At 40.5% G+C, this 15,063-nt stretch overlaps 1 protein-coding gene across 3 annotated transcripts in view; it reads left to right on the top strand.

Moving 5' to 3' along the window:
• LOC133875200 (DNA repair protein recA homolog 1, chloroplastic) overlaps positions 1-15,063 on the top strand; it is a 42,908-nt gene that overhangs the window by 15,572 nt on the left and 12,273 nt on the right. For all 3 annotated transcript variants that reach the window (XM_062313240.1, XM_062313238.1, XM_062313241.1), the window contains 8 exons: positions 4,966-5,028; positions 5,147-5,276; positions 5,418-5,503; positions 5,587-5,712; positions 5,937-6,041; positions 6,146-6,202; positions 6,903-6,965; positions 7,044-7,120. In XM_062313240.1, the coding sequence (XP_062169224.1) occupies positions 4,966-5,028; positions 5,147-5,276; positions 5,418-5,503; positions 5,587-5,712; positions 5,937-6,041; positions 6,146-6,202; positions 6,903-6,965; positions 7,044-7,120 (707 nt within the window). The remainder of the gene's footprint in view (positions 1-4,965; positions 5,029-5,146; positions 5,277-5,417; positions 5,504-5,586; positions 5,713-5,936; positions 6,042-6,145; positions 6,203-6,902; positions 6,966-7,043; positions 7,121-15,063) is intronic.

Below are 15,063 nucleotides of genomic sequence, written 5' to 3' on the forward strand. Positions count from 1 at the left end.
ATGTTTATTCCTGATAAGGAATAGAAACCACAAGCAACCAAACATGGACCCTTGTCTCCAGCACCTCACCGAAGACGACGATGGTAGCCAGACTCAACAGATGACCATGGAGCAACTTTTCGACACCAACTCAACGGGTCACCGAAGCAAGCTTTTCAACTGACGACCGTGGCAATTCTCCAGCCATCGTATATGTTACCAACCACCACAAAAAACTTCGACCAACACACCCATACACCCTGATCTATTGTTCTATTCAAGGTAGAACTCATACCATAACAGCCGCAATACCGGTTCTGCCATTTGTACTACAACCACCGACGACGATGAAGCTGACAGCGTTGATGACGACAACATCACACCATTGATGACGGTGATATTGGCGCCATCTACCGCCAATCTCGGGCATGAAGCCTAATTTTTAGAAGTCCACGATCACTAGCCCAAAACACAGAGAAAAGAAAAGAAAAGAAAAGAAAAAACAAAAGGAAGAAGAAGAAGAAGAGCAGAAGCAGTCAAAGGATGCAGTTAAATCTTTGATACCATGTTATAGGGTTTGCATGGGAAGAAAATAGAGGAAAATAACTACGTAGCCTCACTCACCGCCTAATACATACATATATATTGTAAAATTCAATACAAAGACCAAAATACCCATGTAGCAAATATATTCTTTTAACCCTAAGCTCTTCTAACACTTTCTTTCTTCTCTCCCCCCCACCCACCAAAAAAAAAAAAAACTTATTTTTTAAAAACTAAAAGGCCAAAATGGCAATGGTAATTAATTGGAGGGCTGATGATATGGATGTTTTCTCTCTTATAAAATCACAAATCCTTAGATCCTTCTTGTGGAAGGGAATCAAACAAAAGAAATTAGGGCAAAAGTGGCTTGGAAAATAGTGTGCTTGCCTTTTTGGAAGGGGAGAAAAAAGTACCCCACCATGGAGAACCTCTTCATGCTTGATAGATAATTTGATAAGTCTATGATTTAGGTTCCGCTTTTACATAAGCCCCACCTCATATAGAAGAAGGGTCAATAAATCATATCCGTTTTTCTATTCTATCTTATCTCATCGGCTGGTTCTCTAAACACATTTCCAAAGGTCCTTAGCATTCGTATTTCTTATCTAATCAACTAGAGTGAAGTTTCCCCTGAAATTTTTATCAGATTTATTGAGAAGGAATTCTAAAAAACTTTTTCTTACTTATCAAAAAAAAAAACCTTGAAAGGATCGTTGAAAACACTTACCAAAATCTTGATTAGAAGATGGACAACAAATGGCAGCTTCTAGGAATCAGCTTTGGAGTTCAAATTGCCACTGATTTTGCATGGAAACAATATATAAATTTTAGATAGGCTATATAAAATATAAATTTCAGTTTTTCAATAGAAAAGTTTGAGAAAACCTAGAGAATTCTTCTTGTTTTGGTTGCAGCTGTGAGGGAGATTGTTTGTAGGCTTTTTAGGTCTTAGCTTGAACAGAGACAGCTGAGTTTTTTTGAAACTCACGTGGGGTGTTTTGAGGCTATAAACTGACGACTGAAACAATGTTTTTTTTTTTTTTTTTTTAAAATTAATTTTTTTATTCTAGGGTTGCAAGAAAATAACTTATGGTTATTTGGAGGCTGAAACAAGCGGCTGTTTAGGGTTTTAATTAGGTTAAAATCTAGGAGAAGTGCTACACTTGCCAATTTTTTTTTTTTTTTCCCGAAAGTTCATTCCCAAATGATGTGTCAATCATGGATGGTATCTATTATTTTGGAAATGTGTTACCATCACATAGGATGGTGACACATCAAATTTTTTTTTTTGATAAGTAAAAATATTATTGAAAAAGCGTAAGGCGTCCCTAAGTACACAGGAAATATACAAAGAACAAACTAAAGCTAATTTGAGGTAACCCAGCAAAAACCATAAAAAACCCTAGAACCCGAAAAAACACCCTAAAACAACCCACAACAGAACCCATACAAAAGCACCCGCCAAAGAACCCAAACAAGAACAAAAGGAAAAATGCCCAAGGACCCGAGAAACATCCCACAAAAACCACCAAGGCAAACAACCCTCAACAATTGGGCCTTGCCTTTCCTACATCATTTGGGAACCACTTTTGGGGAAAAAAATTTGGGAAGTAGAGCATTTTCCAAAATCTTTTTTTTTGATAAGTAAGAATTCATTAAAGAGCGCAGAGGGGCGCAACCCTAGTACACAGGGAGTATACAAAGGAGCCCCTAATTAGAGGACCGAAACGAACAAGAAAGTAAAAAATCAGCGTACGACATACTACCCATGGCATTCGCCGACACCCAAAAAAACAACATATTAAGCATAATTCTACAAAGAGCCCCAGCCTGAACCTCCACATCCTCAAAAAGCCTAGAATTTCTCTCCCGCCACAAGCCCCACAAAACACAAAGAGGAACCTGCTTCCAAACACGGTGAGCAGGACCACGACCCAGCAAAGTACCCCAAGCACTCAATAAGTCCAAGACGCTCCTAGGCATAACCCACTCCACCCCAAACAAACCATAAAAAAAACTCCAAACAACTCGAGCCACGTCACAATGGAGAAGAAGGTGATCAACGGATTCCCCATGCTTTTTACACATAACACACCACTCAACCACCACAATTCCACGCCTTCGTAAGTTGTCATGAGTTAAAATTTTCCCTAAAGCTGCTGTCCATACAAAGAACGCAACCCGCTTCGGAGCTTTAACACGCCATATACCCTTCCAAGGAAAAGAAGCCGTCTCGTGACAAACTAAAGCTTTATAGAATGTCTTCACTTCAAAATTCCTCCTCTTGGAAAGAATCCACACCGCCCTATCAACCTCCCCATGCCGAACCCGAGTAGAGTATAACTGTTCGAAAAAGGACATCACCATCTCCAACTCCCAATCCTGAGCATTGCGCGTAAAGAGAACATTCCAATGAGCCACACCTCGAGCCATAGACAAATTATCCACCACCCAAGCATCAGGAGAACGCGCAATGGTAAACAAAGTTGGAAAACAGAGCTTGAGAGGCCTGTCCCCACACCATAGATCATGCCAAAAGCGAATATGAGACCCATCACCCACCTCATAACGCAAAAACTTGGCAACATTATCCCACCCCTTACGAATAAACTTCCAAACACTGACACCATAAGGCCCTGTCACCGGTAAAGAACACCAACCTCCCCTCACACTCCCATACTTCACCTCAATAACCGATCTCCACAAAGCATCGCGTTCCTGAGAAAACCTCCAGATCCATTTCCCCAATAAGGCTTGATTGAAATTAATAACATTACGAACTCCTAGTCCACCAGCCTTAATTGGAAGACAAATAAGATGCCAATTGACTAAATGAAATTTAGTCTCATCACCCATACCATTCCAGAGAAAATTCCTTTGAAGCTGCTCCAGCTTTTTAGCTACACTCACCTTTTCCAAAATCTAGAGGCTGAGTAGGGTTTCAACTTCTTATCAAAAAATATGGAGGCTGATTAGGGTTTTTTTTCCTATGTTTTTTGTTTTTTCCTAATGTTTTTTTCTCTTGTGTTCCTTTTGTATACTTCCTGCGTACTTAGAGGCGCTTACGCTTTTTTAATGAGATTTGATTGATTACCTATCAAAAGAAAAACTTTCCCTTTGGAGAAAGAATACTGCTGGCCAGCGTCTGTTAGGTTTTAGACTTCACAATTATTGACTTTTTTGTTCTTTATAAGTCTTTTTGGGCCCTCTAACACAACTCTGTATTAAACCCTCGAAATTAAAGGAGAATATTAAGCAAACAACTACCACACAACAATTTTTTTTTTTTTTTTTTGATGAGTAACTACCACACAACAAATTAAAAAAACTAAAACAGCAACATAATAAAATTACCCTAGGAGGTCTATGGTGTTACACGCACTGTATCGTATTTGTATCCTATGTTGTTCTCGGTGCTTCTTAGGCCCCAATCCTCCGATTTGGAAAGAAGAACACACCATCCCCCAATTCATCAAATAATACCGAAGTTCCTCTCCCTTGTTCCATAAGAAGTCCCCACTGAAGATTTGCTAATCTCTCTGAAACTGTGTTAGAAATAAAGAACAAGACATAAAGTACGTTGCTAAAGTATAGAGAGTACTTTTCATGAGCGTGGTAGTCCCCTTTTCAACAAATACTATGGTTTCTTTAAACAACCTTCTTTGTTGCCTTGGTGGTTAGTCACATGTCTTGCTATCGCCAAGATCAAAGGTTCAAAGGATTATAGGCTTGACAAAGATATGGAAAAAAAAAAAAAAAAACTGCCTTTTGCCACCATCCAACCTTCTCTGCAACCTCTCAACTATAAGACCCTATACCACTTTTGGCCCAAGTTGTAAGGAATCATAATAACAAGTACAAGAAATTCAAAACTTAGGGTGCACATGTTTCTTCAAGTTTTGGGTGCAATTATTTTGGAATTCACGAATGAATAGAATGCGTGACTGATTTTTTTTTTTTTTTAAAAAAAAAGTATCTTGGAATTCACATCTAAAAATATAGATTTGGGTGCGATAAAGATTGGTGTGCTTTATGAAGAAGATCCATACAATTGGTTATTTATAATATTTTTCACAATTTATAAGACATGTCAACGCATCTTCACTTTCCATTTTATTATATTGGAGCATGTGCCTTAGGGTTTTTGGATTTATGCAATCTTGCAAATAGACTACTCAACAGGACTCAATGAAGACCTGTAGGATTCAAGCATCAGCAGATTATATGAAATTAAGTATTGTATGCGCCTAAATTTGATCAGGATATGCAATAAAGAATAAAAAGTTGAACATGCTACTTAACTTTTGTACACTGCTGTCATGATTTGCAGTGGGTCTTTGATGAGCTTCCTTACTCTAACGAACTTCTCTAGCATTTTGCTAATCAGTTTGGATAACTTATGCTACAGAAAAGGCTGATATAATTTTCCATATTTCATTCCAGATATTTGGGCCAGAAAGTAGTGGAAAAACCACCTTGGCACTCCATGCAATTGCAGAAGTGCAGGTCTTTTTTCTTTCAGGACTTCACTCCTGAATTTTTATTTCATTGGTTATAAGCAGACACTTCTTGTTAAATGTCATCTGTAATGAGACCTGCATGAAGCTTTTCAATGAATATGCAGAAGCTGGGAGGCAATGCAATGCTTGTTGATGCAGAGCATGCTTTTGATCCAGCATATTCTAAAGCATTGGGAGTGGATGTAGAAAATTTGATCGTTTGCCAACCTGATCATGGCGAGATGGCACTTGAGAGTAATATATTTTTCTGTCTATGTGGCTGTTTGAAAATTGCTGTGATGATTCTGGCACTATTCAATATGGCACTACTATGAGGCTTATGAAATTGATTTCACTTGTGCTTGATACATATTGATTTTGAGTTCGTCATCTCAGTTGCAGATCGTATGTGCAGATCTGGTGCCATAGATCTTATCTGTGTTGATTCAGTCTCAGCTCTCACTCCACGGGCAGAGATTGAAGTAAGCTATCATCTCTTTGTGGCTCTTTTTCGATTTTGAATTGATCAGGTTGCCCACATCTGACTTATGTTTTCATTATATAGGGTGAGATTGGGATGCAGCAAATGGGTTTGCAAGCACGCCTTATGAGCCAAGCTCTGCGTAAGATGTCAGGAAATGCCTCGAAAGCTGGTTGTACTCTCATTTTTTTGAATCAAATAAGATATAAGGTACATATGATTGTTTAGTTATAAGTTTACTGTTTCATTAGACTACATTTTGGATGATTGCAGTTATTTTCATTTGTAGGGCATAATTCCAACTGACTGAACTGAGTCTAGCTCTTGCTTGTATATTTGAATATTAATTTTTTATTGCACCTTTCGTTTTCTGTGACAATTTTCTCGTGTCCAACTGCAGAGACTAATATTATTGTTGTTGTGGGTTTTGTAAGATTGGTGTATATTATGGGAACCCAGAAGTGACAAGTGGAGGAATTGCATTAAAGTTCTTTGCGTCTCTTCGGCTTGAGATACGTTCTACTGGGAAGATAAAGTCTGTAAGTACAGTAGCTGTTTAAGTTACTACTATATTTAGGGAGATCATTTCATCAAATTTTATCTGTAAGGAACCTTCATCATGCATCCCTCTTTACTGCTATAGGTTAAAGGAGATGAAGACGTTGGGGTTCGAGTTCGTGTAAGAGTGCAAAAAAGCAAGGTAAATTAGATTGGCATCAAGATTGTGTGAGGATCGTATTCCACTAAAATGAAAAAAAATAAAATAAAAATCCTTCCATGCTGTTTCTAAGATGTTCACTTGAAATATAAGATTTGATTTTTGCCGTTAACATAAAGATAACGAATTGCTTTACCACTTTTTATTAATGATTTATTATTTCTTGAAGTTCTTTAAACTGAATTCAGACCTGTCTCACTGAAAATATCTATAATGTGGCATTCAATTTCATTATCCAAATTTTTATATTATCATTTTCACTAGATTGCTTTAGAATGAATACCTCGCTGAAGCCAGGCTTTGCCAAGCAAAGCTATTACTCTCTTGTAAGTTGCAACATCATTTATATATATTATCTAACCTTTTTCTTTTTCTTTTTTTATTTATTTTTTATTTATTTATTTATTATTATTTTTTTTATATAAGTAAATTATCTAAACTTCTTGTGCCTTTTTAATTTATTGAGTACTTCTCTTATGACACTTGACTATGTACTTGAAGGTGGATTAAGTTAGTTTGTTTCAATTGCTACTTCACAAACTTTGCCAACATTTTAGTAGCTGTTATTGAATTAACTTAGTTGTAATTATCATCTTAATTTATTTGATCTGCCACCATTTTGTGCTTTTGATTTCTGTCTGCACATGTATAGAAAGATCCTCATTTCAACTTATTGTCATAGGTGTCAAGGCCATACAAGCAAGCTGAATTTGAAATTATCTTCGGAGAGGGAGTGAGCAAATTGGTCAGTGACACAACATAAAAGCTTGTTCCCCCCAAAAGGTGCATATTGCACTCTTCTTGACATTGCTTTCTCTTGCAGGGTTGCATTTTGGACTGTGGTGAGATGATGGATATTGTGGTAAAGAAGGGGTCTTGGTATAGCTATGGGGATCACAGGTTCGTCTTTGGCTTCTCTTTGCAGCTCCCATTGTTAATTTCTCTCTATCCTCTTTTTTATAGATCCTTTTTAATCTTGAAGGTTAAATTTAGGAGAGGTGATATCTTCGAATCATCATTTATGCATCTGATTTCTCATAAATCATATTTTACACCTGAGCAAATTGTATCTAGTCCATCATTCAGTCAGTGTTTTTGCTGGACATCAATTTAGTGGCCCATGAGTTTGGTCATCAAAAACCCATGCTTGGTTCTTATATAACCAGTACTAGATGCTACCAGAGTATGATAATGAGTTAGTAGTAACAATTTGTTATCTATCTACTTTCAGCATGCATTATGGATATGCTTGCTTAGTATCTGTTATTAAACTACACCATGTATTATTTGTCTCTTACGGATTTCAGTTCTTTTTCTTTTGAAAAGTATTAAGTAAAAAGTTTTCCAGTCACAAACTCTAGAAGGCAAGGTTTTCTCTGCACAAAGTGATGTTTGCTCGCATAAATGGTGACAGGGCTGATTTAGAACATGGCAATTACAAGATTCACAGCCTAAATTTGCCTGAATTGAAGAATAGCTTTTTGATTCCATCAGAAAATTCCTGTATACACATCATATGAGCCTTAAACTTCCATGAGAGGTGAAGTATTTTCAAGTGATTTTTTTTTTTTAATAAGTAATTCAATTTCATTAAAGCGCAGAGGAGCGCAACCCAAGTACATAGAGAGTAGATAAGAGAGTCTTCTAATTAGGGTGAAAAAGAACACAAGTCCAAAAATTCCGAAAAACTAGAGAAGCGAGGACTATTGTACCTAACATCCAAGCATAAAGAGATATGAACATGACAACTTTTAACTCTATCATCGATATCTCACAGTCTCCTTGAATTTCCGATCTCTCCAAATGCACCACATTAAGTATAGAGGAGCCAACCCTTAAGCTTCTAAATGCACAGACTTCCCAATTGGCCTCGCTAGCTAGCCAGCAATTCCACCACTCTTCTAGGCATGACCCATTTTGCACAAAAAAGATGGAAGATCGAAACCTACAGCTCTCTAGCCACTTCACTGTGGAGAAGAAGGTGATCAATGTCTCCCCGCTACTCTTACACAGCACCAGTCTGCCACTATGATGTATCTCTTCCTCAAGTTATCCAAAGTTAAGATCTTCCCTAAAACCGCTGTCCTCAAGAAGAACGTGACTCTCGAAGGAGCCCTAGCTCTACAAATGCTCTTCCAAGGAAATGGGGAGCCAACGGGAGTGCAAAGCGTTTGATAGAAGGATCTAACCTCAAACTTCTGCCTTTTGGAAGGGATCCAACACATTTTATCATCGCCACCTCGTCTCAATTCGAGAGAGTACAAAAGATCGAAAAACAAATTGATCAAGTCTACCTCCCAACTGGTTTGGTGAAAGAAATATCCCATTGAAGATTGCCGTTAAGGAACTGCACATGATCCGCCACCAGAGCCTCCTTACAATAGGAAATACTAAGCAATTTCGGAAAAGAGGCCTTCAAGGGATGGTCCCCATACCACAAATTATGCCAAAATCTTATCTTAGATCCATCTCCAACCTCATATTTGACAAATCTAGAAAACACCCCCACCCCAAAAGGACCAATAGCCTCCTTGGAACACTAAGCTCCCCTCATACTATCATATTTGATTTCCACCGCCAATCTCCACAATGCCTCTCTTTTCGTGGAATAGCGTCATAACCACTTTCTCAAGAGAGCTCAATTAAATGGAATCATATTTTTAACCCCCAATCCACCAGAGCAAACCAAAGAATAAATTTTAGACCATTTGACTAAATTGAATTTAAACTCGTCACCAACTCCACCCCACATAAAATCTCATTGAAGTTTCTCAATCCGGTTTGCGACTCATACGAGAATGGGACAAAGAGATAGATAATAAGTTGGCAAATTGGAGAGAGTGCTTTTAATCAGAGCCAACCTACCACCCTTTGATAAATAGAGCCTCTTCTAACTTGCCAAATGATGTTCCATGTTATCAAGAATGTCGTCCCATATTGACTTAGCCTTATATGAAGCTCCCAGAGGAATACCTAAATACTTCATATGTAAACAGAGCACCCTACAAGCTAGGATACAAGCCAGACTTCCAATATCATTCACCATGCCACTAAATCTGATTTAGATAAGTTAATCTTCAGCCCTAAGACAACTTCATAACATAAAAAGAGACAATGCAAATGACGAAAATAGTCCGGATTTGCCTCATAAAGATTAGTGTATCGTCTGCAAACAAGAGATGGGATACTAGGAGCTCGTATGAATTCCTCGACCCACTGAGAAACTTGATAAGAGCCCCCTATCCACCGAGGTAGACAACATTCTACTCAAAGCCTCCATGACAATCCCAAACAACAAAGGAGATAAACAATCTCTTTGTCCCAGGCCACGCGAACTATTAAAGAATTCAGAAGGAGAACCATTAACAAAACTGAGAAATGCACCATAGATATAAAGTGAGCTATCAAATCTCTCCATTTCTCCACAAAGCCACATATCAACAAATATAGTAGAAAACCCCAATTAATATGATCATATGCCTTTTTTAGGTCCAATTTACAAAGCGCACCAAATTCCCCAGTTCTAATTCGCTATCAAGACATTCATTTGCTACCATAACCAAATTTAAAATCTATCTCCTTTTGATGAACACATTCTGAGACTTTGAAATAACTTTTTCCAACACCATTTTCAACCTATTGGCTAGGATTTTAGAGATGATTTTATACACACCGCCCACAAGACTAATAGGACGGAAAATGGCTTTGGAGATTCGGGTGAACAAGATTCTTGATGGAGGCAGGTGATTGTGTCGAAGTACAGGATCCAAAGACGGGGGTGGTGCTCAAAGGAAGCACAAGGTACTTATGGGGCAAGTCTCTAGAGGTATATTAGGGAAAATTGGGGAGCTTTTTCCAATTTTGTTTCCTATAAGGTCCGAGATGGTTTTCGCATTCGCTTCTAGCATGATATTTGGTGCGGTGATAGTGCTCTAAAGAGTTCTTTCCCAAAATTCTATTCCCCAACGTAACAAGGTGGCTTTAGTGTCAAATTACATGGATATGTTCAGTCCCCACACCCTGTAGAATATTAGCTTCATTTGAGCTGCTCATGATTGGGAAATTGAATCTCTGGATTCTTTTATTACTCTTTTATACTCCGTGTATCCCCTTCTAGGAGTAATGGATAGTATGGTGTGGACTCCTTCAAGCCGCCATGGTTTTGTAGTGCAGAGCTACTATGCTATGTTACAATTAGGTGAGTATATTTCTTTCCCTTGGAAAAGCATTTGGAAGGTGAATGCCCCTCCTCGCATTGCTTTCTTTTTATGGGCAATAACTTTGGGTAGAATCCTCACGGTGGACAAGCTCAGAAGGCGGGGCTTTCAGTTGATTAACCAGTGTTGCTTCTGTAAGAAGGATGAGGAAAGTATTAACCATCTTCTCCTTCATTGTGAGTATGCCGCTGACATCTGACACTTAGTTCTAAACAGTTTTTAGATCTCTTGGGTCATGCCTAGTAACATTCTTCAGCTTTTCCATTGTTGAAAATTTCTTGGGCGGGGACATCCCATAGAAGCTATCTAGAAAGTTATTCCCGCCTTTTTAATGTGTAGCATTTGGGGAGGAAGGAATCGTCAGCTCTTTGAGAATAGCAAGACCAATGTCTTAAATCCTCATTTCTAAGATCTCTTTTGGATTGGTCTATTGGTAAATCTGATTTGTTATCTAGATTGTAGTAGCAGTTAGAGCTTTTTTGGCTCTCTTGGTTCTCTTGTATACTCTTCGTGTACGAGGAATTTGCTGTTTTTTAGTAAAATTCTTCATAAAAAAAAAAAGAAAAGAAAAAAAAAAAGAAAAAAAAGTAATAGGATGGAAATCCTTAATATCAACAGCCCCAACTTTTTTCAGTATAAGGAATACAAAAGTTGCATCGAGACTCTTTTCAAACTTCCCCTGAAGATGAAACTCCTAAAAGACATGCATGATATCTTCTTTAAGTACCCTCCCAACGAGTTTGGAGAAAGAAAAGAAAAAAAACCAATCAAGGCTCGGGGCTTTATCACCATTCAAGGCCCTCACCACCTCAACAACTTCACTCTCCTTCATAGCTTTTTCTAACCACAATTGCTCCTTAACTCCGACAAAAATAAAAGATAGACCATCCAATTTAGGATGCCAACCAAATTGTTACAAATAAAGTTGATTGTAAAATTGGACAACATGGGAGAAAGTTTCCTTAAAGGCTCTCTCTCTCTCTCTCTCTCTCTCTCTCTCTCTCTCTCTCTCTCTCCCTCCCTCCCTTCTGTTCCTCTGTTTTGCTTCTTCATGGTGAGATCCTTGCGTTGGTGGTCAGTAGAATCCAAGGAGTTTGCTCTCTCGGTGGTGGGAGGTGCTACGGGTATTAGGATCCGCGAGAAAGGGAAAGGTTTGACAAGGTCCATTCTCATGGACAAAGACGAGGCTGCTTGGTTGATCAAGTCTCTGGGTGAGCTAGTTTCGGTCCAAGACTCTAGAGTCTTTTGGAATCAATCAATTCGTGGTTTTCCTCGCATTCTTGCGCAGCAGTGCTCTAACAGACATTGTTATTTTTTGACTGTTGAAGAATATGAGGGTAGAAGGAGGAGTGGCTCCATCATGGTTCCGAAAGGGAGATTTGGCGAAGGATGGGAGAGATTCGGTTTGGAATTTTGTTTAGCTTTCAGGCTTATCCACGCTGGAACTACCAACTCCTTGAAGCAGTTGGGTGCATCTGGAGTTCCTCAAGCTAGTCCAATTTCCAGAAGAGGAGTTATGCCGAGGTACTGAGGTCCTCACTGCCGAAGCTGGAAGAGCCACTTGGTCCCCTCTTTCGCCCTTTTCCTAGGGCCCGTAAGCGACACGTTTCTCCCGTTTTAGCTGGGGTGAAAGGTTTTCAGGCTCAGGCGTGTCCTCCGGCAAAGGGTCCCGGTGTTCAGATGAAAGCAGGGACTAAGACGACCTCGGCAAAGTCAGTCTCTCTAGTGCTGGCAGGTCCGGCAAAGGCAGCTAGGGCTCCGGCATTTCCCTATGCTCCGGTCTCAGGCCTAAGGAAAAGAGCGGCTGTCCCTAGCCCCCCTACGTCGTCCTTTGCATCACGCAAGCCTGCAACATGCAAGTCGCGTTTTGGTGACAACCTCGATTTTCGCAGCCTCAGGAAGACGTTGGAGAGTCTTGTAGATATTGGACAATGCCTTTTGGTTCTAGACTAGTTGGGTGATGGTCTGTTGGGTTGAGGGCCCAAGCAACCCGTTTACCGCTCCAAGCCCAAGTCTCGGTCCGCTCCTCTGGGCTCCAGTATCTTCCGGCCCAAATCTTTGGGACCTCCGTTGGCCCAAGTCTCTTTAGCGCCGGCCACTGACCTTAAAGGTAAAGCCCCTCTGGTTCACCCCAGCTTTCAGCCCAAGCTCGTTTTTAAAGCCAAGGTTGGTTCGGGCCCTATTTCAAGCGACTCAAGGGCTTCTTCTTCCTCCCTGGATTCAGCTTCTTCTTCTTCTTCTCTTCTAGGCTCATATGGCTCTTCTCTAGAGATTCCTTCTCCAGAACCTCTCTCCGGTCTAGTGTCCCTAGCCAGTTGTGCTCCCTGTTTAGCACCAGTCCCCTGTTGCCGCCCCTTACTTCTCCGATGGTCTTCCCTTTGGCGCGTCTACAGCACCTCTCCTCCCCCTTGGAGGCGCCGATGGCCGTGTCTCTCAGGCTCCAACTCAGGTCACCACCCTTGGTCAAGGATTCTCTCTTGCCTTTGATGGCTCCACCCCTCCCCTTTGGGTCCTCCGGTGCTGCTACTGCTTTACGTAGCCCTGACCCTCTCCTCTTGCCCTAATCCCTGAGGAGGCAGCCCCCCCCCCCCCCCCCCCCCTCCCTCTCGGTGGCTGGTGGCTTAGAGTTGGATTTCCCCGCTGAGGTCTATCCCACCCCTCTGGCTTGTTGCCCTCCATCCAAGCTCAAGCGGAAGACTGGGAAGAGCTGTCCGGACTGGCTTTTGTTGATGTTAGAGGATTCCCGGTACTCTGTGGGCCTCTCTTGCGATGGTTCTGATTATAATATCATGCCCTTGTTTTCAGATTTGTTGTCCAAGCATGAAGATCAAAAGTGCTCTAGTTCAAAGGTGGGTAAAAAAGGTCTTGGAGAAATTAATGGCCTCTTTTGCTCTATCAACTATGATACTCGTAGCGGCAGTGTCTCTTGTGGCAGGAACAAAAGGAGGGCTCTTAGTGGTTCCTCATGAATCCTACGTTGATCTCTTGGAATGTTAGAGGGCTGAATCAAAGAAGCAAGCGGTTGAAAATCAGGAACCTCCTCAGATAGTGGAAGGCTGACATCATTTGTTTACAAGAAACCAAATTAGAACTTATCTCTAACCGTATTGTGAAAAGCTTGTGGGGTTGTCAGTTTGTGGATTGGTGCTATCTTCCTTCTAGCGGGGCATCTGGTGGTATCTTATTGATGTGGGATAGGGGGGTTGTGGAAAAATTTGAGGCGCATGTGGGGGAATACGTCGTGGCTTGTAGCTTTAGAAATTGTGCAGATAACTTCACTTGGGCTTTTGCTAGGGTTTATGGCCCTAACCTTGATCCTCTTCGTAGGAGTTTATGGGATGAATTGGCTGGTTTGCTCAGTTTGTGAGATCTCCCTTGGTGCATTGGTGGCGACTTCAATGTCATTTGCTTTCCCTACAAGCGTTCAGGAGTCGCTCGTATTTCTTCTGCGATCATGGAATTCTCGGACTTTATCTTAGAGCATGGTCTCATGGATCTTCCCCTTGCAGGAGAGTCGTTCACATGGTCCAATCTCTCCTCTCAGTCTAGGCTTGACAGATTTTTAGTCTCCGGATTGGGAAGCTAAATATATTGGTCTCATCCAGAAGAGGGTTCCCCGCTTGTGCTTGATCACTTCCCCATCCTCCTCGTTTGTGGTGGCATTCTTAGGGGGAAAAGACCTTTTAAGTTCAAGAATATGTGGCTTTAAGAAGACGGCTTCGTGGAGAGGGTGAGGCTTTGGTGGGAGTCTTACTCCTTTCAAGGCTCCCCTAACTTTGTCCTTGCTCAAAAATTGAAGGCTTTAAAGGTTGATCTCAAATCTTGGAACGAATAGGTGTTTGGAAATGTGGAATCCCTTAAATTGGCTCGTCTTGAAGAATTGCGCGCGCTTGACAGACTTGAGGAAGAGAGAGGCTTAGACTCTAAAGATCTTTTGAGGGGAAACTCGATTGCTAGTGATCTGGAAAGAATTATTCTCCAAGAAGAAATCAACCAGAGACAAAAATCCAGGGTCCTTTGGTTTAAAGCGGATGACAAATGCACTAAGTTCTTTCATCATAGTTTGAGTTCTTTTACTTATGTAGAATTTTTAAATTTATTCCCTGCTCATCCCTGTTAGGGGTTCTCTTGTATACTTCCCGTGTATAAGGGTTGCGCCCCTTTGCGCTTTTTAATATAATTACAATTACTTATCAAAAACTAAGTTCTTTCATCAGATCGCTAACTCGAACAGAAGATCCAACTCCATAGAATCCTTGTCTGTTAATGGCTCAGTCACTTCTAATCATCCGGCCATCAGAGACCACATTGTTCAATTCTATGAGTCTCTTTTTTTTAGCAATACAACTAGAGTCCCAAGTTGGACGGCATTGCTTTTAACTCCTTATCCTTGGAAGAGGCCGCTCAGTTGGAGCTTCCTTTTGAGGAAAGGGAGGTCCTAGAGGTGGTGAAATCTATGAACCGAGACAAGGCTCCTGGTCCTGATGGCTTCCCTTTGTCTTTTTTCCAAGACTGCTGGGATGTGGTCAAATCTGATATCATGGGGGTCTTCACAAATTTTCATGCTCATAGCAAATTTGTAAAAAGCCTCAATGCCTCTTTCATTGCTTTAATCCTCAAATCCCT

This window comes from Alnus glutinosa, chromosome 8, assembly GCF_958979055.1.
Source record: "Alnus glutinosa chromosome 8, dhAlnGlut1.1, whole genome shotgun sequence".
Lineage (NCBI taxonomy): Eukaryota > Viridiplantae > Streptophyta > Magnoliopsida > Fagales > Betulaceae > Alnus > Alnus glutinosa.